The following is a 22,676-nucleotide window of genomic DNA, read 5'->3' on the forward strand; positions in this document are numbered from 1 at the left end:
TACCCTTGGATTGACGATAGACCGAGATGAGGAGGATTTTTCTCTTGGCGAACGCGATCGCAACGCTCAAGACCTCATTCTCGTCGACGTGAGAGATCCTCGGACTATAGACGATCTTCGTCGGCAGGTCGTCACGCACATAGCATGTGGTTGTGGGTAATTAAACTAAAATTAAAATATTCTTTTTTTCTCGTCATAATAAATGAAAATATTTTATCGTCCAGTGGACTTGTCTCAACTAAAAAGTATAATACGACAGTGGCACCAATGACTAGAGGCATGACTTGTCAGAAATATGAGCTAAATAAAAAACTAAATTTAAACGTAGAGAAAAAAATATAAAAATGAAAGGAAATTAGTCTTTACGTCTAACGGATTTGTCAATAGAGCTCAAAAGCAAAAGAAAGTAACGTCGCGAATCTGTTGACTATTGCGAAGAGGCTGTAAATAATCCTTCGTCTGATTTGCGTGGCTTCATATCGATGTAATAGTCTCGTTCATTTGATTCAGCGTCACTGTCGTTCGATGAGGACTGGTGGAGTCTGTGCAGAATCTTTGTTGTTTCGTTGGAGTGCTCCTGGGCTGACCTTACAGCTTCCTTTGCGGCCTCCACCGTGGCTTATCTTCGTCTCTCCTCGTTCTCGGAAAGGGGCATGTCGCTGATAGTGTGACTGATGGTGGTGGTAGAGAGTGTGTTGCTGGGGCTCTGGCCTTCCCAGGATACACCTGGTCAAGCAACTGGGGCAGGTCTCGGTGCTGTGCTGGTCTCAGAGGATTCGCCTCAACTTGGTTATTATAGAGACCAGCTACAACGAGACCACCCAGCCACCAGCTAATGTGCATGCACTTGCAGGGCATGCTATCGTCTCGTTCGCACTGGGGGCCCGCTCCTGGCCCGGCCAGGCTCCTGGTATCTCCATTACCTCCACGTGGTCGCTGTCGTATGTGAGGTCGATAGCATCCATTCCCTCATTGCAACAGATCAAAATCGAGCGTGTAAATTTTATGATTCAAGAATTATGTGTTATAAAGGTTCAGAGTTTGGACAAATTTTCACGCAAGTGTTATTCTGAGATTATACTCTACGCATCTAAATCGAAAACGTCCTCGTCAATGGGTCACCGTCGCCTCCATCAAGCTTCGCGTTTTGTTTCTATTTCTTTTTCAAGATTGTGTATTTTTTTTGTTATTTCTTCGATTTTGATAATAAGTGGAATGATGATCGTTCAGCAATAATCTTTATTGGCCCGGATATTCTCCACCTTGCCTGGTCATAGCCATGTTTCGATTGTGTTCCAGATCCTGCGCCTAGCTTCGGCTTTGGACAAGGTCACAGCGAGACCTCTTTCCCTCGCTTGCTGGATGTGGAGTCGCCTTCATTCCTTGCGCTGCTTGGCGGATCTTTTGCCCATGCTCTACAAAATACGGTTTTAAAGATGTTACATGAAATCTGCCTCTTATCTTACTCGTACTTGGATTAACAAGTTCGTATGTTCCAAACAAGTATTTATTATGTATTTTATAAGGTCCTTCATAAAGACTTAGTAGCTTTGCCACTGTATGATTTGTAGACAATTCTACTCTTAATGCCTTTACAAGGACTAAATCACCCACTGAGAATTCAGTCATCCGAGTTGTATTTCTCGGTTTTTACCCTGTCTGTATCTCCATCAATGTGCAGCCGGTCGTATCGTTGACTGTCGAGTTGATGATCTCAGCGACCAAATTGCACTAATAAATCAAGTCTTGTTGTCCTGTCGTCCGTAAGAAATGACCGATCTACTTGTTATACCTTTCGACGAGGTTGCGCTTTGCTCTTTACGACGAGGGGCTCGTTCCAGCAAGGTAATCCGAAAAAATTTAAATATTTATTAAAACAACTCGCGGTCAATCAAAAATTGTATATTGAACAAAGGTGTCACAAAAGATTCAACATGAACCTGATTTCTTAAATTTATTCTTTCATTTGATTTCATCATCTAATGACATTTAAATGACGGGAGAGAGCCTAATGAATATAATACTCGTACATATTATAAAAACTCCTTATTTTATACTCTAAATGTATCAAAACACTCATTTTAAATTGATAACTGAAAATTACAATAGTATTATAATCGATACATTATTTGCAGATCATTATGACTTACCTACGAACACATGTTGGACGATTTTCCTGGTTGGGGAAATTAGTAATATTAGTTATTTCTGCATGGTTGTTAACAATTGTTTTATCAATTAATCAAATTAGAAAAAATTCAACTTTTAATACACCTGAAACAGATAAAACAGACCAAGATGATACGCAAAATCTAATGGAAATTTCCAAAGCTTTTCAAACTTTGAAGCAACAGAATATAGATTTACAAAACAATCAGATATGGTAAGAACATTGTATTTGCTAACTACATAAAGTATTATATTTAAAAATATCAATTAATGGATATTTTATTATACTTTTACGTTATTTTACACATGTATACAACAATATAATTTTATTATAAAAGGTTGCCAATAGTCCTTTTTTTGGCATTAGTTAATTAAAAGCATGAATATGCTTTTCACATTCGGCTCATAGTGTCCAGCGCTTCAATAAAAAAGTATACATATAAAATTTCCATACTATTATATTACATATAAGTATCATAAGTAACACTTTACGCAGGGTGTGATTTAGGGTACGTAGGCAACGAATGAAACGACATCCGAGCATGGTATGAGAATTTATGGCCCTGTGTTAAAATCGCAGTTATGCTTCTTTTTCAATATATAACGTAGCGAACTACGCCATGCAATCATCTAATTGAAAAAAGTATTCGTTCTACGTTTGTTCTACGATCAAATTGACTCGAAATGTATCCTAAGTAACCCAGCTTGTGCAGTCTATAGATCAATTAATATGTCGTCAGACGACATTTAATGACCGTAACTAGTGACATTTTTTTTTGAATCTCTCAAATGCAATCGTAATAAATTTAATAACGTCTCAGGACTCAGGTGCAGTTTTTATGATAATGAATAATCATGAAATATTGCATAATACACGTTGAAAGTGTCGACCTGAGTTAATTGTATGGAAGATCAAATAGATTGTGCAAGCTTGGTTACTTAGGTTACACATCGTGTCGTGTCAGGAGATCTGAAAAAAAATTTTCAGGACATTTGGTGACCCGCATCTCATGTGGTCTCCTTGTAAGTCTAGCTATCAGGATAGAATATGGACATAGCGAAGATGACGTTTCAGCAGTTTACGAATAATTTTTTTTCATTTTTTTATTTAAAATATTTTAAATATCTTTTTAAATTATAATAAAAATATTAGTCATGTTAAAAAAATAAGGCGCATGCCTTTTTTTTACAAAAAAAATATTAGGCATGTCATATTTTGGGTAGAACACATTACAGATCAACCACCCTTGAGGGTTCAAAGGGGGCTTATATAGTTATATATTTCTATTTATAGTATTAAGCTGAAAAGTGAAAAAAATTTTTTTTCAGAAAACAAGAGCCTTTTTCAATACCCCATTTGAAAGTACTTTGTCCAGTTAAATACTTACAACCACTTAAATTAACTTGTATAAGTCTGTGAACCTTCAGTGATAAGCATTTGGGATATCTAAGCTGTTTGTCGTAAGATTCCAAGTGTTTGCATGACACGACTAAGTTTTAGGTCATTTCATTTTCTTTGATGGATCATTATCCATCAACGCAACCTCAAACTAACCATAAGATCAACTTTGACTACTTCCACATACAATTTAATAAAATATTTTATTCATTAATGATTATTTTTGATAAATTTTAAAACAAAATATATATTTGAACGTAAAAATTTTCGCTCCTTTCAAATCTGAAATAAAAAATTTGGGTTACCGTGTAAAACTCCATTATGAGTTGCTGCAGCTTTTAGGTTATGTTCTAGGTCAAATTTAAGGTAACCATTGAAAAGAGCGAGAAATTTTACGTTCGATTAGGACTTTATGTTTTTTTTCCAATATCATTTTTGGGGCGCTACAGTCAGAAAATGAAGTTCTTACTTGAGCTTAATTTTAGGTTAAATCAGGGTTTTATTTGAGAATGTACTACCCTTAAAATGACCGTGAAAAAAAACGAAATACATGTTTCAACGTGAAATTTTCCGCTCCTTTCAAATTTGCAATAAAAATAGGGGTTTTCATTTGAAAAATCGATTATTGGGTCACTGTAGCTCTGAGGTTATGTTCAAGGTCAAATCCAAGGTCAGCATTGGATTCCCCATCAAAAAATACGTCGGATGTGAGGTTTTAGATTTTTTTTATCCGCATATTTAGCCCGCTTTTAGGAGGCTTCCATACTTTTGTGATACCCTGAATAATGTTTAGAATAATGTATTCTGTTAACACTAACATGTATTTTCAAAAAATTTTTAATACATATAATTTGATTCTAGGAAAAAAAAACTAGATGCTTCGGAAGATCAAGTACATCTATTTTTTCAAGAACTTATGAACAACTCATCAAATATCTTCAAATTGAAACACGAAAAAATAGATTTTCTATCAGAACCATCAATGAAGTATGAAGAAATGCGATCAAAAATCCAAAATATACTACAAGAAATGTGGTACGGTATTCTTTAAAAAATTCTATATACATTTTTCCCATCAAAGGACTCTGAAGTCAACATTTTTTTAGAGATTTATATCAAATACAATCTGCAACAAAATATCACAACAACAATTTTGATTGTATCGAGACGAATTTTTTCAGTTTTTTAAGCATTTTTTTTAGTTAACAGACATAAGAGGTATATTATGTAACGAGTTTTATTAAAAAACTATATACAATAGAACCTCGATGATACGAATTTCAAGGGGATGGCTGTGAATTTCGTCTTATAAGGTTTTCGTCTTATCGATAGTTCGTATTAAGGGGTGGTGTATAAATAAAATTCGTATTAACGAGGTTAAAAAAAATGTAATTTATTTTACAAAAAATGTATTTGTTTAGCTCGAATTATTTTCAAAAATTGTCAGTAATATTTTTCTGAACCAAGTTCTCAATTGCAATCTTATCAATAACGGCATCGATTTTGAATAGAGCAGCAAAAACACTTTCGACTCTGTTTTTACATTTCCCTATCAAATGACGTACACCGGACATTGCCGATTGCAGCTACTCTTTTTGTTAAATGTATATTATAAGAAGTCTCACCGCCATCCTCATCATCGTCATCATCATCAATATTGCCTCGATCTACTATACAAATCTATACGTAGATTTTTTAAATTAACTCTAAATTTTGCAGTTCGTTTTTTTTCTATTTACGTTCGAACTTTTTGATAGAATCACTGATTTCAAAATCACTGATTTATTTCATGAATTTGTTGAAATATTACAAGAACCCCCGCTGAGAACTAATTTTAATATATCATAACAATAAGTTTGAGAATACGTAAACAATGACAAAATTTTCCTCATATTGCGCAAATTTTGAAAAATTTAAATTCGTACTAGGGAGGTTTAATTAGTACATGTTAAAATTCTTATTAGAGAGGGTTTTCGACGGAGAACGGTGTTGAATTCGTGTTATAGAGGAATTCGTCTTATAGAGGTGTGTACTAACGAGGTTCTACTGTATAGTTGAACCGAAAATTTTTTACAAGTATACACAAACAAACCAAAATATTATAAAAAATTAGAAACAACTGAGATTTTAAATAATCCTTTAGTGGTAAATCTTTTTTTCAAAAAGATTATTAGAAGCAAGTATGTCAGTTTGGATCCTACAGTAAGAATTAAATAAACTTACCTATGTTTACCTATGAACCTATGATTACCTATGATGTTAATGAAATCAGAAACTTTTTGACAAGTACACAAGCAAACCAAGATATTATATAAAATTAGAAACAACTGAGATTTTAAATAATCCTTTAGTGGTAATTCTTTTTTTCAAAAAGATTATTAGAAGCAAGTATGTCAGTTTGGACCCTACAGTAAGAATTAAACTTACCTATGTTTACCTATGAACCTATGATTACCTATGATGTTAATGAAATCAGAAACTTTTTGACAAGTACACAAGCAAACCAAGATATTATATAAAATTAGAAACAACTTTATGAGTTTTTTCAAGTCTATTGATAATATTCATAAAAACTATGATAAAATTTTCATAATTAATTCTGAATTGAATGATAAGTGGATGAGAGCACGCTAGTTAGCTATAGTATATGAAAAAAACCGTAATTCTATGACTTTACTTGCCCGGCCGTCTAGATGAAAAACGATGCGAACTATCCAAAGACATAATTTTTAAAAAAACACTGATAATTCAAAAATTATTATTTTATTAATATATATTTTTTTAAACTACAGAAAAATAATTTTTAAATAAATAACTACGATTGTTACATAATAATTTTGCAGCAGATATGTTGAAACGTTACTTTGAAAAAGCATTATTAATTGTTCGGAGATCTATCGAAGAAAAAAATGAATAAAATGAAGTAAAATACATAAATAAATATAAGTACTTCATAAATTGACATAATGTTTTAATCAAAAACGTCATTTTCATTTTGCATACATTAAATTTTTTCTATTGAAGTAGGTGTAAACGTTTTGTATTTAATCTAGACGGCCGGGCAAGTAAAGTCATAGAATTACGGTTTTTTTCATATACTATAGCTAACTAGCGTGCTCTCATCCACTTATCATTCAATTCAGAATTAATTATGAAAATTTTATCATAGTTTTTATGAATATTATCAATAGACTTGAAAAAACTCATAAAGTTGTTTCTAATTTTATATAATATCTTGGTTTGCTTGTGTACTTGTCAAAAAGTTTCTGATTTCATTAACATCATAGGTAATCATAGGTTCATAGGTAAACATAGGTAAGTTTAATTCTTACTGTAGGATCCAAACTGACATACTTGCTTCTAATAATCTTTTTGAAAAAAAGAATTACCACTAAAGGATTATTTAAAATCTCAGTTGTTTCTAATTTTATATAATATCTTGGTTTGCTTGTGTACTTGTCAAAAAGTTTCTGATTTCATTAACATCATAGGTAATCATAGGTTCATAGGTAAACATAGGTAAGTTTAATTCTTACTGTAGGGTCCAAACTGACATACTTGCTTCTAATAATCTTTTTGAAAAAAAGAATTACCACTAAAGGATTATTTAAAATCTCAGTTGTTTCTAATTTTATATAATATCTTGGTTTGCTTGTGTACTTGTCAAAAAGTTTCTGATTTCATTAACATCATAGGTAATCATAGGTTCATAGGTAAACATAGGTAAGTTTAATTCTTACTGTAGGGTCCAAACTGACATACTTGCTTCTAATAATCTTTTTGAAAAAAAGAATTACCACTAAAGGATTATTTAAAATCTCAGTTGCTTCTAATTTTATATAATATCTTGGTTTGCTTGTGTACTTGTCAAAAAGTTTCTGATTTCATTAATATCATAGGTAATCATAGGTTCATAGGTAAACATAGGTAAGTTAATTATTTTACTCTAAAACTGTATAAAATTGAAGATGCGCTCGCGCGGAGCAATAGTCGCAAAGCGGAGAAAAGTCTGGAAAAATATTGCGCTTGTGCATTTTGACAGATTTTTGTCTTCTCTTTTCAATAGTGGTATCATCGAAATGCATAAGCGCAATATTTTTCCAGACCCACATGCACCGGACACGAGTAAAAAATTAAAATATGGCCCGTGCCAGCGCAGCTTCAATTTTATACAGTTATTGGAATAATTATGTGTTTCCGATTTTTTTGATATTCACGAATTTTTTTACTTTTGTTTCGAGCAGAAGCTTCAAAGCTGTGCAACTCGTTTTCAAATTCAAATAATTTTTCTTCGGAACTCAGACTATATTTTGGTTGACTTTTGAATATAACACTTTATTTTAATTTAATTTTTTAATTTTCTTGACGCCCGGGGTGATTTATGTACAGTAACACCGCAACTTTCCGGTCAAAGTCATCGCCGAGTTCGAATTTCGACCTAGTGCGTGAGCGGGTTACCGAGGACGATATTTGAGCGAAAACATCTCGACTTTCCGAAGAAAGTCATCGTCGAGTCCGTATTCCGATCTAGTGCGTCGAGCGGGCCGCCCGGAATAATATAGTCTCGCGGTAACATCGCAACTTCGCGGATAAAGTCATTGCCGAGTTCGGATCCCGAATTAGTGCGTCGAGCTCGCTACCCGGGACGATACTTGTGCAAAAACATCGCGACTTCCCGGAGACTGTCATCGCCGAGCCCGGATTTTGACCTAGTGCGCCGAGCGGGTTACGCGAAATGATATTTCCGAGGCAAAATCGCAGCTTCCTAGAGAAAGTCGTCGTCGATTCCGGACGGATATCAACCTGATGCTCCGAGCGGTCATTCTATAGGGTAATATTCTCGCGTAAAACCCGTAATTGCGTGGAGAAAGTCATTTTCGAGTGTCGAGTTCGACCTGGTGCCCCGACCGGGTTACCCAGGATAATTGCGAGAATCTTGATGTCGAGAGAAAAATCTACATGTATCGTTTAAAACTCATACATATCAAATCGATGCGCAGCATCTATACATAGATACATTTAGCCTTATTAATCGATTAAATCGATGATATGAAGTTGGCCGGAAGACCGCGTGAGACCGCGTTTTGCGTGAGACCGTTTTTTCGTCGGGGATTTTTTCTTTTATCATTCGTATTTAGTTAATACTGCGTTTTTCGGAGACTATGAATGCACTATTTTCGGTCACTTTTTACAAGGAATCGATTTACCGAATCAGAATTACCGTATGTTTTATAGATTTCAAATAATAACGTTAGGTTGTTTTCGCGGGTCCCGAAATCGCGATTCTCGCGTATATGAGGAGCGTGGAGTGACGCTGCTCTCGCCTGCCATACTTGCCATTCGGAGCGCGACACGCGCTCCTCGATAATACTATTTTTTCCTACGAGAGCTAAAAATTCGCGACAAAGTTGCGTATTTTATGTTAGAGTGGATAATAGTTATTTATGCAACAAGTGCCCAAAAAGCGTTTTTGGACCCGAGTTGTGCGAAAAAAGACACGAGTGTCGGCCATGTCGGCACGAGTGGATTTTTTTCCGCACACTGTGCGCCAAAAGCTGGGCACGTGTTGCATACAAAATTTTATGCAATAGTAAGCGAAAAAAACTTTCATTTAAATGAGGCGTTTTACCGCACCCCCGCGTCCAAAGTGAGGCATTTTACCGCACACCAGTGTCGAAATGAGACATTTTGCCGCATACAAGTGTCCAAAAACGCTTTTTGCGCACTAAAAAATTTGCGAAAAAAGACATTTTTCGTCATACTATTGCATAAAAATATTTTTCCCACTCTAACCTAAAATACGCAACTTTGCCGCTAATTTTAGGCTCTCGTAGGAAAAAATAGTATCTCAAACTGGTGCAGATATGGTTTTTTAACAAAACTCGTTACAGCACTCGCCTTCGGCTCGTGCTAGAATCCCTCGTTTTGCTAAAAAACCATATGTGCACCCGTTGAGAAATATACTATTTCGACGTGATTCGTAAAATCGTGATTCGATGAGATGTGTTTTTCTTCATGTCATCCGACAAGGTGTATTTTTTCATGGCATTTTATAAAAAGGTTTTTTTTTCATAGCGGTTTTCACTGGGTTTTTACTCATAAGCAGCGGTGATATACAGATAATTACAAAGTTTTCAGAATTTAAGGCACAGTAGAGCAAAATTAATTAATTCACTTGAACACAACATAGCAATATTCAAATTGGGTGCAAACCACACGCATACATTGATAAAACTTTTTCGGTTCACGGTCATTTCTCCGATTCCATTCTTCCGACGTGACCTTTTTTCCGATGTGGAAATTTTCCGAAAAAAAAAATTCCGACACCAATTTTCCGACGAGTACAAATTCCGAATAGTAAATAAATACATGGTAATAAAGATAGATATAAAATTAAGTAGCAATGACACGTTCATTGAATAAATTACTTCCTGACGTTCCTTAAACAAATCGTAATCATGTGCCATTACTTGTAACCGATCTTGAAGATTCTTCCACTTTTGTTTCGGTTTATTCTTGACGGAACGCCCCAAACTCAACTCAGTAATCATAACTTCGCAATCAGCTTGCTCTTTCTGAAATTCCTTCAAAGTTGAATACAGGTCAGGATGATGTTTACCGACGACGATTGCGAATCTGTTATGCCAGGCTTCACTTAAATTGTTAGTTTTATGCGTTCCTGCTAGTGCAGCTTCGTGCTGGTTCCAAATTTCTGGCGGATATCTGGGTGGAACAGCTCGAGTTTTAGATGTACGTGGTTTGCCCAACACGTAGGTTGCTCCGAAATATTTGATGACGGGCAAAATTAGCTTATAGATATCTTTCTTAATATCGTTTACAATCAGTTTGTAAACGCGACGTACATCGGCAACTGGGACGAATGCCAAAGCCAGAAACATGTGCATCCGTGTACGCACGTAATCATTCTGAGGATCGCAATAGGCTTTTGCCAAACTTTTTTCTTGTATCTTCTTATAAATTGATTGGCCCAAATGGAAGAAGCAGCAAGACACGGGAACGTCAGGGTGAATTTCCATACAGGCATTGATAATAGATTTTTCAAAATCAGTCATAAATCTACGGGGACGACAGTTTTGTATCCCGTATTCGTCAGCGGCTGTTTCTACAGCTCGAAGCACATCTGCATATTGTCCAGTTTGTTTTGATGATAATAAAGCGTAGACGAACGGCAACGCTACAACCTCAATATCACCAGCCTCTTGTCTCTTTCGATCGATGGTGCCCACGATCGAAAATACTTGCGTAAATAAATGTGGAGCGACCTAAGTAGTATTAATGAAAGATTCGTACAATAACAATAATAGCCTGATTACGTGTATTCAAGAGAGGAACTTACTTTAAAAGTACCGTCCAAAAACCAAACTTCACTCCGGGCTAGAATTTCTAAATTTTTACGCGTGGCAAATACTAGAACTCTACTCTCTTCCGACTGACCAGAATCAAAAATTAAAAATTTTTCATCCGATAGAGTTCTTTGGTATCGATCCGGAAGAGTGTCAAATTCATTTAATGTTTTTGGGTTTGGTGGTAAATCTTTCCGTCTTGTTCTGCGTATAATTTTTTTTAAATTTTCTCTCAAAGGGAGATGACTGAGCACGCCTTCGGGCACTGAAGAAAGTTCTGTACGCAGTAACTGGGCCGGAGGTTGCTCTGGGTGTTCCGTAGCTTTTCTTTTTAAACTGGTCTTCACTTTTTCAGCTTCGCAGTCGTTGAAATTCGGGGGATGCGTGTGCTTCTTCTCTTTCAAGAGAACAAGCTGTTCTCCGGGGCCTGGGTTATTCGTTGTCGCTCTTGAGGTACACGTCTTGTCATTACGCAATTTTATGCACTCCCAGTGACGTTTTTCCCCAATAATTTTAGAATGGTAAAATTGATACCCGCGAACAATTAATTTATTATTTACGACTTGAAGCTCCATTGCTAGGCTAAATAGCTGAACTTAGATGAGAGACTAACGAAGTGTCTCTTTGTCGGCCTTCGCAGCAGCTAGCGATAGTCAAACCATAATATTATTGTTTCGGCGATATTTGAATTATTATGTTTGAAATTTTATACAATCGGAAAATAGGTAGTCGAAAAAACGGAATCGGAATAATGTAAAATCGGAAATTTGACATAATCGGAAAAATGGCCGTCGGAATAACGGGATCGGAGAAACGGGCGGCTACCAACTTTTTCACAACAAATTTCACAAATACAAATAAATCAAGAGTTGTTCACTAGCAATCACAATAAAAAATACAAAAAATGCCCAAAGTCTCTAAATCTGGTTCAATTAGTATTTCAATGATCTCGCTGCCATCACATTTCTTTGCAAACGGGATTCCACCACGAGTCTAACCGTAGCCACGTTCTTTCGCCACATCCTTCACCTTCCGAAGTAAATCGTGCACATATTTCGAATGTACTTCGAAAACTTTCTGGACGTCGGTGATGGTATGTCCAGCTCCAAAAAGCTCCAAAATCAAAGCTCACGGGTGACGAAGATCTGAGTCAGCGGTGCAAGCTAGGTCAGGTGGAATACCCATGATTTTCAGTTCGGGGCATGATTTCGCCTTTAGAAGATAGCACTCAAGGGGTTTTTGGCGAGCTTCAAGAGCCTCAATACGCCCAGAGTGGCCTTCAATTCAGCGCAAAGGTATCCGAACATCGTTCACCGCAATGTCAATGCGGGAACGATTAATCAGTATCAAGCATGTCAAATATACGGAAAGTATCTTCGCTCGACTTCGACGAATTTGGTTGCGAAGACATCTCAAAACAAAGGCAGCCGAGCACGGCACAGACGCTTTCGTTTACCCGCTTTACAAATTGGACGATTCAAGTCAATTAAACACAATACAATACGCAGCAGCCATAGATAAGGGGATAAAAAGAATCGAAATTTTTCGCCCAAGAATTCGGCACACACCAATGAAGCCTGTTGACTCATTGGCAGAGAGAATAGAATAGAATAGAATTAATTTTTATTAGACAAGGCAATGCCGAATGCCTCCACCAATGCGTACAACAGTATAACATTACAAAAATATAGGTAGGATAATTCGCCTTGACAAAAATAATATGTAATTTAAAATTTACAAACATAACAAAATTAATTAATAATAACAGACATAACAAAAATAGTAAAGCTGACATACAGTTTACAAAAAAAATCAAAAAGAAACAAATATTTACACAAGTATAAGAATCAACCGCACAATATATCACCAGACGAAGCGATTCACATATTAAATTATATTACATATCTTATAAGTATCTTTTTATGAATTATAATACATATCTTTTGGGTATATTTTTATACATATGACAATTGTACATACAAATTTTGTGATATGAGTGAAAATGAGTGAAAATGAGCTTAATGAATATCGCCTCGCTGTAACGCACCGATCACGAGAGACCTAAAGTGTGCCAGCGATAGAGCACCCTGAGCCTCGTACGAAAGCGAGTTCCAACACTGCGCAGCGTCCTGGAAAAAAAAACCGGTGATATGCCGACGTGTCACTGATAGGTATATAAACCCTAGATCCATCATTCAGCCTAGCCAATCTGCGAAACTCAACAACAGACGAGGATATCTTCTCATAGAGTGGTAGAGGCAGACCCGTGTGGAAAATAGAGTACACTACACAACAGAGTCAGAAGAACCTTCTATTTTCGATTCTACTTCACCCAAGCTGCTCCCTTCCCGAGTGAACGAAGAGTGGTCAGAGCGTCGCATATTAAAAATAAAACGAACGCCGGCATTTGCCAGGCGCTGTAGTTTAAGATTTAGGCTGTCCGGTAAATTATTATAGACTAGACAAGCGTAATCCAGATGGGGCAAAACCTAATCCTGCACCAATGGTTTTTTGCTTCCTCATAGAGGAAGCTTTGTGATGGGCTCCATTTCGGCTTTTTTATAGAGTAATCGTAGGGTATATTTAATGATATTTCTATATACTAGATCGAATTTCTGACACATGTTGGTATGTATGTGTGTGTGTGTGTGTGTGTGTGTGCGGCTGTATGTCTGTGTAGAGTGATTCCTCGATAACGGTAGCACGTATCGTGACGGGGTTTGGCTTATTTTGTTCGTTATTATGTAAGGATGAAGCCAGAAAATTGTATTTAGCGATAAAGGAAGAAAAAAAAATTTTTTTTCGATTTTTAAAAATTTTTGGAAATTTTTTTATGTCTGTGTAGAGTGATTCCTCGATAACGGTAGCACGTATCGTGACGGGGGAGGGCTTTTTTTGTTCGTTATGATGTAAGGATGAAGCCAGAAAATTGTATTTAGCGATAAACGAAGAAAAAAAATTTTTTTTTCGATTTTTAAAAATTTTTTTTTACGGGAAAAATTTTTTTTGCGGGAAATTGTCGTTTTCTTCCTTTTGCTCCCTCATATAGGAAGTTTTGTGATGGGATACATTTAGGCTTTCGTATATAATTATCGTAGGATATATTTAATGATATTTCTATATACTAGATCGAATTTTTGACACATTTTGGAATGTATGTGGGTGTATGCGGCTGTATGGCTGTGTAGAGTGATTCCTTGATAACGGTAGCACGTATCGTGACGGGGGAGGGCTTATTATTTTCGTTATGACATAGGGACGAAGCCAGAAAAATTCATTTATCGATAAACGTAACGTTTTTTTTTCTATTTAAGAAAAAAATTTTTTTTTTTTTGCATTGTTTGTTTGAGATACCCGATAAAGCTGAGAGGCGCTTTCGTTTCGCTTTTGTAATTAGAAAGATGATATTAATATTTTCAAATTATTTTTAAGTTAAAAAAAAAGTATGAGGAAGCTACTTGCCAATACATTGGCAGCGGTTTTTTTTTAAGATGGATCGGTTTTATTAGAAAAAGTTAAAATAGTTACAATAAAAAAGTTTTTACATTATTTTTTGACAATGTAATAATTTTTCTTGCTTTCTACATAATTTATGTACGATCCATCTTCTCCTTTCTTGTTCCCTTGTTGTTGTTCTTGGTCCCCGCGGGACCGCCGTTAGGCATTACTTCGCAGGAGGGAAGATTTAGCAGTTTGCTCTTTCTGAGGGCTGGTTAGCGCACCGTCTGCTTCCTACTGCATCGTCCGGTCATCTTCTTCTGGCCATTTCCTCGTGTCTCAGTCTTGTCACGACTGCGTGGGCGAAGGAGGCCACCACGTGCCAGTTGAGTTCGCTCGTGAGCATGAGTCCGATGATGTTCTCGGACGTCATTTCTTCTTGGCAGAGGACATTTAGTCTTCTTCTTTCCTCGTCAAACCCCCGGCAGTGGAAGAACACATGCTCTGCGTCTTCCACCATGTGGGGACAGGTCGGGCACTGTGCGTTGATGGTGTTGTCGTAGCGCCGGCTGTGGTGCCTGAAATAGCCATGCCCGGACAGGAGTTGTGTGAGATGGTAATTCACTTCTCCATGTTTCCTCTCAACCCACTCTCTGATATTTGGAATGAGCCTGTGGGTCCAGCGGCCTTTTGTCGACCGGTCCCATTGCTCCTACCATTTTCTCAACGTCTCGAGGCGTTCTTCTTCTTTGGCGTCCTCTGTGCGGCGTAGGTAGATCCGCGAGCGCTCATCTACTAAGAGGGCCAGTGATGGTATACCGGCCAGGACGTACATTGCCTCATAGGAGACATGAGGACGGCCACTGATCACGCACAGGCACGCTCGTCGGTGCATTGACTCTTCTTGGCGGAAGTAGGCCTGTGTCTCCGTTGCACAGATCCATAACCAATAGTTTCTTAATACTAGGCGAGAGTAACCAGGCACGAGCTCTCAGCCTATGAAGGGTACAGTGAATTCCGGAGGAAATCTGTGACAGATGAGCATCCCACGTCAGATCACTGGACAGCACAACGCCCAGGCTGCGCACTCGGTCAACCATCTGTACCACCTGACCGTTGACAACAATAGGTGGCAGTACACGACCTCTGACATATTTCAAAGAAGGATTGCTACCGAATATGATGTCCTTAGTCTTAGCCGCGTTCAAACTCAGACCCAGCGACCGAACATAGTGAGAAAGTGAATCTGCATCAGCATTCAACTGTGCTATAACGCACTCTATCTCGTCAGGGCGAAACTAAATTTACAGCTGAGTGTCATCAGCAAACAACACCTAGTTACCTCTTCAATACGTGAGACACCCAGGGAGAGAGTTTATAGCGGCAAGAAATAACACCAGCTCCGGAGAAGACCCCTGCGGGACACCAGATGTCACCGTCACAAAATCCGAAGAACGCCCGTCACTGCAAATAATAGCTTGCGTTCTCCGCGTGATGTACGAGTGTACGAATGTAAGAGCTGAATCAGAGAACCCTAACGATCGGAGAGATCTTAAAAGTGCAACATGATCCACAATGTCGAAAGCCTTGCGCAGGTCAAACAACATAAGTCGAGTGACCAGGCCGTCGTCAATTTCGGCTCTAACAACGTCGGTAAGATGCAGCAAGGCATGCTGGGTACTATGGCTCGAACGAAAGCCGAATTAGTTGAGGAAGTACAAAAAGCAAAAAGGCTGAGGAGCAGAAAGAAGTGCGTGTTGCTATACTCAGAGAGAGAGAGAGAGAGAGAGAGAGAGAGAGAGAGAGAGAGAGAGAGAGAGAGAGAGAGAGAAACATGAGCGTCATTTCGAAACGTATACATTTAGATTGAAACGATTTCAATGAATTTAATAAATGTAAACAATTGAAAATGAAGAAACAAGTATAGAAACAAATTAAAGTAACATTAAAAACCCAATTAATACCTAATAAAAACTTTCATTTTAATTTAAAAAAATTATTTTTAACAAAAAATCAAGAAAATCGAATGAAACTACTAAATGATGAAATAAAGAAAAAGATAGAACAGAAAAGGTCTTATATCCATGACTTATACAGACACAAAAAGTAAACTTCAACATACTTTTTTTAGGCTTTTTTAAATTTTCAATATTTTCCTCAATTGAATTCTTGATTTACTTTTAACTTTAATGATACTTTAAAATATATTTTTATATCAGGTTTTTCATCAATTCTGAATTATCACTACTGCAAAAAAAAGTCCAAGATGAAACTCTCAAAAATGATATAAAAGATACGTTAGAGGAGTTAAGTGAATACAAAAAATATTTATTAATTGATATCAAAGATTTATCGGAATCAGATGGTTATAATTCATGGAGGAAAAATGAGATTACGGAATTATCAACACTTGTTCAGCAACGTTTCAGGTTAGTATAATTTGATAACTGTACAAGATTTGAAAAATTATGAAAAGTACACAGATTTTATGTGGATACTACGTGAAAAATTTATAGATTCCATGTGGAAATCTACGCAAACTTTTTCAACTGGAATTAAACGTACTTAAATTCTTTATTCAATATTATACTCAACAATCGTTAATTAGTAATGATATTTTATTAAAACTTCTTACTTTCAATATATTTTTTCGGTTGTTTAAATAACATTATTTATGTTTATAAATATATAATAAATATCTTGACTCTTCCAAGTTTTTAGAAAAAGTTGTTTAAGATGGGACACTTTATTTACAAGAAACGGCAAATTAAAAATTAAGTTAGCAAGATTTGGCCCATCGAGTGTCTGACACTCGACTTTCACTACTGTAAACTTATATTTTTCGGCTCTGTTTGATATTTGCTATATGGGCTATTGCAGTGGCTCTCGCGCCTACTTAGCTAGTAAATTGATGCTACGGTTATGTACCAGGCCGTCGCAAACGTCATTTTTTCTTTTGTAACGTGAAAAAATTTTTCCCCTGGTCACCTATGTTTTTGAAAGTACCATGGGAAAGATAAAAACTTGCTCTTTGAACCTATCATAGTCTTATTTATTGAACTTTCGATTTTGTGTAAGAAAATTAAATTAACGCTCTCTGCCGTAAGAGCCCTTGTTATGGCAGGTCAAAAAGTTCCAAATTTGAATTAAAATATCTCCGAATTTTGCTTGGTGTTCAAAAAAAACCAAAAACATACCACCAGATTCCGGGTGATTTCAAATTTAAGAAAAAAATTTAATTTAATTTTTGGAAAGTACTTTTCTTCCATTTTCCACAGAATTCTTTAAAATTAACATTTATAATTCATTATTTTTCAGAAATTTACAAAATCCAGTAGATTGTGATAATGCCCGAAAATTAATATGCAATATTAACAAAGGCTGCGGGTTTGGTTGTCAGGTATAAAACAAACATCTTTCTAAAATATCTAATTAAAACAATATTTCATATTTTTGTAAAGTTAAATATATTTATTTTTTTTTAAGATTCATCATCTTGTGTACTGTTTTCTTGTAGCTTATGGCACTAAAAGAACTCTTATTCTTAAATCTAAAGGTTGGCGTTATCAAAAAGATGGGTGGGAATCAGTTTTCCAACCTCTTAGTAATACATGTTTATCAGCAAATGGTCAGACACATTCGAATTGGCCTGGAGATGAAAACACACAAGTAGTCATTTTACCAATAGTCGACAATGTTTTCCCAAAACCTATTTTCCAACCACCTAGTGTTCCATCGGATTTAGCAGAAAGACTCAGAAAAGTTCATAATTATCCATTGGTTTGGTGGATAGGACAGGTCTTAAAGTATTTGATGCGACCAACGATAGAGACCAAAATGTTGCTTTCGGAAAAAGAAGAAAAAATGAAATTTACCAAACCTATTGTAGGAGTTCATGTTCGTCGTACGGATAAAGTAGGCACTGAAGCTGCTTTCCATGATGTTGACGAGTATATGTTGAAAGTCGAAGAATATTTCAATAATCTGAAGAACCCTCCTGAAAAAAGAAGAATTTACTTAGCAAGTGATGATCCTAAAGTTATCATAACTGCCAGGCAACGATATCCAAATTATGAAATAATTGCAGATACTGACATAGCGCAGACTGCATCGATCGCTAGGAGATATTCTAATTTATCCCTTCAAGGTATAATAATGGATATACATTTTTTATCACTGTGTGATCATATAGTATGTACATTCAGCTCTCAAGTATGTCGCGTAGCATATGAATTAATGCAGACATATTCAATCGATGCTAGCAATAAATTTACATCGTTAGATGACATATACTATTACGGGGGTCAAAATCCAAACCCACAGATAGTTATATACAATCACGTGCCTCGAAAAAAAGGAGAAATTGAATTGAAATTCAATGATAAGATAGAAGTTTATGGAAATCACTGGAATGGATATTCCAAAGGTAGAAATTTAAGAACAGGTGTTGTAGGACTTTTCCCAAGTTATAAAGTAGTAAATGTTGTAAAAGCTGTAGATTTTCCAAAATATGACTAGAGTGTAAGGTATATTGAATTAATAAAATAATTAAATAATTTTAAATTACATTATCTTGGTTGAATTTCTTTCAAACTATTAATTCTTTTTAACCTTTATAGGTCCGGAAAGTCAATATATTGGCGCACCTTCTGATCGACCCTTTGCCTACACTTTTAATACCAGTTTTGTATGAATGATATGACCTCTGAAATCTTGGCCCTCTAAAGGTTAATATATTGTACATTAAAAACTTACCAGAATCCAAATAAGATCTGGAAAATTTTTTTTCACAAATTCGTGAACACGGATGACCGTAATACTTATTTTTATTTCATCAATTCAGATCAAGAGCGAAATAGCACCTCGTTGGAAAAATATGAATTACGCAATAGAAATTTTTCGAAAAATTATTAATTTAATTTCTTTTCTGTAAATTTTAGCCCACTATGTCTAGCCTACATAATATTACAGAGGCTCAAAGTTGCATTTTTATTTTTTATATTTCAGTTTCCTTTTGTGTTGTTAATATGACACAATTTTTAAATCATGACAATTATTACTAACCTCAAAACCCAATTTGTTCGTATCTATCGATTAGGCTGAAATTGAAATATGTTTATCAAAATAAAACTTTTGATAAAGTTTGGTGATAGTTGAAACAATAGGAACCATTTAGGAGCATCGATCATGTATACGAACATATTTATTTTTGAAACTTTACTCACTTTTAGGTTATGAATATGATTTTTGATAACGTATCTAAATTTTTCATCAAATTTTGCAAAATTTCTTTTTTATCAAATTTTATTTTTCAAAAAATTTTTTCATATTCACCCTAGGAAATAGAAAGAAAATTGAAAAATAAAAATTTCAACTTTGAGCCCTTGTAACAACAGATCCAAGTAGGACGGACCTAGAGGGCTAAAAATTTCAGGATTTCCATTTTTCAGTGTACTTTTTAAGAGTATATACTTACAAGGAGAGACTTTCATCTTTGGGTCAAAGATCCTTACCAAACTTGTTTGGGGGTCTTTTTGTACATAATAATAGAGCCCCCTATAGTTACTTTATTCCAATGGGCCCTGGAAACCATTATAAAGCACCATGAAGTATATAATATAATGAAATGTATAAAATACCATATAATAGAGTATAAGGGTATCGGGTTTACACAGTCAGGTCTAACTGACTGAGAAGTATTTATACTTTAAGTTTTTAATGTCCAAAACACTTTTTCAATCAATAAACAATTTAACTCAATTGGTTTGCTGTGTAAGTTTTGAAGAGCGCATCAATTTGAGTTAAAATTTATGCATTTATCAAGTAATATTTGTATTAAATCATGTAAAAATGTTTTCATTCGTAAAACTTACTGTTCTTTCTTTCTCATCTATTTCTGACACTCATCTGGAGTTAATCTGAATCCAGATGAAAAGTCAAGAATAGTTGAAGAGAAGGGATTTATGAGCTATATAAATAAAAACATTTTCATATAATTTACATCAATATTCATTGTTTGGTACTTTAATTTTAGTTCAAATTGGTATGCTCTTCAAAACTGACACAACAAAACAATTGAGTTCAATTGTTTATTGTTTACCAAAGTGTTTATAATGCATAAAATTTCATGTACAAATATTTTTGAGAGAGTTGGACTTGACCGTACAAGGCCTGATACCAATAAGTGGTATTTTTTAACATTACATTATATTTAATACTTTTTTCTGCTCTATAACTCTTTTCAGGGCCCATTGAAATAAAGTAACCATAGGGCGGTTTATTATTATGTACAAGGAGACCCCTAAACAAGTTTGGTAAGGATCTGTGACCCAAAGATGAAAGGCTCTCCTTGTAAGTTTAAATTAACGTTATAAAGCCTATATACTAAAATACGTTCGAAAGAATAGACGGAATTTTCTTTAATTCTCGTTTCAACTGATGCCAACGATTGAGAAAAAAAAGGAGAGATTTTCAGGTCCGGGTCACAGATCTTTACCAAACTTTTTTGGGGGTCTTCTGGTACTCAATATTGAAGCTCCCTGTGCTTAGTTTGATTTCATGGGCCTTAGAGCCTATTTTTTAGAGAATTTTCCACATTATAAAAAAATAAAAAATCTTTGTTATTTTCTATATCGATATAGAAGTACTTGAACGAAAAAATGCAACGATGAAAATTTAAAAATTTTTCAAAGAATCTGCTTGAATTTTTTCAGAATTTTTGGGACCATCTATCATTCTCTTTAAGAAGTCCTAAAATCTATTAAAAAAACGTCAAATTTGAACCTCTTGAATTAAGTGATAGATGGTCCCAAAAATTCTGAAAAAATTCAAGCAGATTCTTTGAAAAATTTTAAAAAATTCGATCGTTGCATTTTTTCGTTTGAGTACTTCTATATCGATATAGAAAATAACAACGATTTTTTTATAAAGTGGAAAATCCTCTAAAAAATGGGCCCTAAGGTCCATGAGATCAAACTAAGCACAGGGAGCTTCAGTATTGGGTACCAGGAGACCGCAAAAAAATTTTGGAGTAAATCCATGACCCGGACTTGAAAAGCTCTCCTTGTAAGTCATATTCTCATGTTTCATATGTCTTCTTTGTCGTTACAGCTTTTTCTAAAGGATATACACTCGGCAACAAAATTATCGCAACAAAAAAATTCATCGAAATTTTGTCGATTTTCAAATGCTTCTATCTTGGGCTAGATTTATCGTATCGACACGCTTTTTTTTTTAATTTCTTGGAAATTTTGTCCTCTTTAAATCCATATAAATTAAGATAAGATTTGAGTTAATGTTGAGTTACCAGTAGTATTTGAGCGTGACCCTAAAAATTACTGAAAAAAAATGACTGTTTGAACGTGTACCAGTACCATAGTGATTTTTTTATCGAAATCTAACATACACCATCGCAAAGTGCTCTTTTCAACGAGTAATTTAAAAAAAAAAAGACCTCTCTACGATTTTTTTAACGCCCTGTAGGTCGATTTGAAGGTACGGTTTATGTACGCAAAATGACCAGAAAATCGTCTTGATTTCAGGTAAACGGGGGATTTTACGTACTTTAAATGGTATCTTCAAATCGACCTACAGGGCGTTAAAAAAATCGTAGAGAGGTCTTTTTTTTTTTAAATTACTCGTTGAAAAGAGCACTTTGCGATGGTGTATGTTAGATTTCGATACAAAAATCACTGTGGCACTGGTACACGTTCAAACAGTCATTTTTTTTCAGTAATTTTTAGGGTCACGCTCAAATACTACTGGTAACTCAACATTAACTCAAATCTTATCTTAATTTATATGGATTTAAAGAGGACAAAATTTCCAAGAAATTAAAAAAAAAGCGTGTCGATACGATAAATCTAGCCCAAGATAGAAGCATTTGAAAATCGACAAAATTTCGATGAATTTTTTTGTTGCGATAATTTTGTTGCCGAGTGTATCTCTAAAAAGTTTATCTTTTCTTTTTTAAGATTTGGACATAAGTTTTTCTAAAAAATTGTAATGAAATGCTATTTTTTACCTTCGTAAAATAATGAGCGATGATTTTGCCTTTTAGCGGTTTCTCTACAGAAAGTTGTAAAGATTTAAAAGAAGTATGTAACATAAGAATCGGACTTATAGTTTTCTCTCAATCGTTGGCATCAGTTGAAAAAAAGTTATTCAGGAAAGTTGTTTGGAGCATTCTTGCCATGCAGTTTTTTTTTTTGATTCTGAGTTTGAATCGCAATTCGATCTTCACGCCTGTTACAAACTTTAATTTGACGCGAGATGACAATGGCAGACACATCTGCACGCTCGTCGAT

At 35.3% G+C, this 22,676-nt stretch overlaps 1 protein-coding gene across 1 annotated transcript in view; it reads left to right on the forward strand.

Moving 5' to 3' along the window:
* Window positions 1–19,071, forward strand: part of LOC106651585 (alpha-(1,6)-fucosyltransferase) — a 37,612-nt gene extending 18,541 nt beyond the window's left edge. The window contains exons 2-7 of the mRNA XM_014370149.2: window positions 2,136–2,383; window positions 4,430–4,603; window positions 16,590–16,799; window positions 17,689–17,770; window positions 17,857–18,896; window positions 18,990–19,071. Coding sequence (XP_014225635.1) covers window positions 2,142–2,383; window positions 4,430–4,603; window positions 16,590–16,799; window positions 17,689–17,770; window positions 17,857–18,888 — 1,740 coding nt within the window. The 5' untranslated portion in view covers window positions 2,136–2,141 and the 3' untranslated portion in view covers window positions 18,889–18,896; window positions 18,990–19,071. The remainder of the gene's footprint in view (window positions 1–2,135; window positions 2,384–4,429; window positions 4,604–16,589; window positions 16,800–17,688; window positions 17,771–17,856; window positions 18,897–18,989) is intronic.
* The last annotated feature ends 3,605 nt before the right edge of the window (window positions 19,072–22,676 follow it).

The sequence above is a fragment of the Trichogramma pretiosum genome, unplaced genomic scaffold, assembly GCF_000599845.2.
Source record: "Trichogramma pretiosum strain Unisexual culture from Peru unplaced genomic scaffold, Tpre_2.0 scaffold9, whole genome shotgun sequence".
Classification (NCBI taxonomy): Eukaryota; Metazoa; Arthropoda; class Insecta; order Hymenoptera; family Trichogrammatidae; genus Trichogramma; species Trichogramma pretiosum.